The following is a 1,872-nucleotide window of genomic DNA, read 5'->3' on the forward strand; positions in this document are numbered from 1 at the left end:
TCATGGTTCTAAGTAGCACCTTTATTTTTTGGTGTACTGTAGGTGGGGAGTGTGCGCTCTGTACCTGTTTACTTTTTCCACGGCCTCAGCGTCAGGGGGCGGGACCATGAAACATGCTCCAGGGAGCGTTCTGATCTTCCCACTGCTGGTCTGAAGCTCCCAGTTTTTATTATCGGCGTTGGACTTTAGGTTTAGCACCTCACCGCGCTTCACTGTGTCCTGAAACACAACAGGATTACAGGGACAGTTTGCTTTTCCTGTCAGACGCAAGTTTTCAACAGTAAAATCTGTAAATGAGAAGCAGATCACGTCCTACATCTTCATCCGCCCAGTCACACAGGGACACCGCAGTGGTGGGTTTGGCGGGCTGCATTCGGCGTAACTTCAGAGGCGCGATGCTGTTGCTGATGTCCCTGAGGTCAGCGAGACGCTGCTCGTTCCTCTTTACTGCTGGTTCATCTCCCTGAAGGTGTCGTTGAATTAGAACAGATTAAAAAAAGACAAACAAACAAGGATATAAAGCGAATCTCCCACATTTCTTATTTAAAGCTGAGGTAGGCAGGAAACGGGGAAAAAGGCAGCCGTCCTAATACTCCATTCACATGTGGAAATATCGTATTTACGAGTTGCAAACACGTGAACACCAAAGTCGTGATTACAAGAGAAATATTGGGAAATTTCGGTGATACTGGAGCTGCCGGGTTGTGACGTTTGCATGACGTTTCAGGGCAGCAGAAATGGCGGAAAGCATGAAAACAGTGTCAACAATGACGGTAAAAAATGATGTATGAAAACGTGGGAAAGGCAATGGACAAATTGTAAATAATTGGGAGCGTTGGGACATATTTTGAATATGTTACTCTAATAATCATACATACAGTTTTTCCCCATTTTTTGATATTTACTAATATTTCTCTCTCTCTACTCTTAACTTCGTTTTCTTGTCAACTTTTACCGCTTTTTTTTTTGCAATTTGCTCATTGCATTTTCATATTTTTTTTGAAGAGCATCAAACCTTTTTGTTCAGGACGTTTAGTTTTTTGTGCTTTTTGTCTCAGCACAATAAAAACTGCATGTCTGTAAATTGCAAATTGCAATCCATAACCATCTGCAAATCACAGATACGTTTCATATGTGTCCCACTGTCTTTAAAGTGACATACGAGCTAATTCGTCATGGGGACGTGGACGGTGGTGAGACAAACATGAGCGTGAGTGAGTCTCCAGATTTGTCTCTTGAAGCAGAGAACTTTGCTGCATAGAAACCAAAACTTTTTTACCTCCAGCGCCAACAGGACTTCAGTGTTGCTCTTGTCGGCCAGAGAATTTGGGTCCAGGGTGGAATTGAGTCTGTCCAGGGACTCGGACAACGTCTCCGCATCCAGCTGGAACTGCGTAGGACAAAGTCAAACTTCTTAGCGCACGCGGTCGTTTTAGTAGAAAAAAAATACTTTCACAGTCAGTCATGTGTGATGCTTTCAGGGGTCGCTACCTTCTTGTAGTCTTCAATGTTGTCCAGGTGTGTCTCCTGTGCGAGACACAAGTTGAGGAAGGCTTGCCACTCACCCTGCACGGCGTCTCTGTGTGCCTGAAAAAAAATAATCGTCTCAATTAATCTTAGTCATTTTGGATGTTACTCTAACATTAACAAGAGCGTTCTGGGAACTAAAATAAAACGTTACTGTGCGGGCTTCCTTAATTCCTCACGTGTACCTCACTTTATGTTACGTTAACACTAGAAGGGCCAGAATACCATAAATACAGTGATTTCTCGACATAGAGAGTAAAGCATTTATTGTTTTCAGATTTTTTTTAATGAAATAATACCAAGATGTACATTTTAACAAGGTTAATTAGACATATATTTTTATTT

General features: G+C 42.3%; 1 protein-coding gene across 1 annotated transcript; it reads right to left on the minus strand.

The window, feature by feature from the left end:
* Window positions 1–37: 37 nt before the first annotated feature.
* Window positions 38–1,587, minus strand: LOC121966752 (envoplakin-like; the record flags this gene model as incomplete). The annotated part of the gene is made up of 4 exons (XM_042516819.1): window positions 38–219; window positions 317–463; window positions 1,280–1,390; window positions 1,492–1,587. Coding segments are annotated over 4 exons (536 nt in total), but the record flags the coding sequence as incomplete, so codon positions are not given.
* Window positions 1,588–1,872: the final 285 nt, after the last annotated feature.

Source organism: Plectropomus leopardus, unplaced genomic scaffold (genome assembly GCF_008729295.1).
Source record: "Plectropomus leopardus isolate mb unplaced genomic scaffold, YSFRI_Pleo_2.0 unplaced_scaffold25780, whole genome shotgun sequence".
In the NCBI taxonomy this organism is placed as follows: domain Eukaryota; kingdom Metazoa; phylum Chordata; class Actinopteri; order Perciformes; family Serranidae; genus Plectropomus; species Plectropomus leopardus.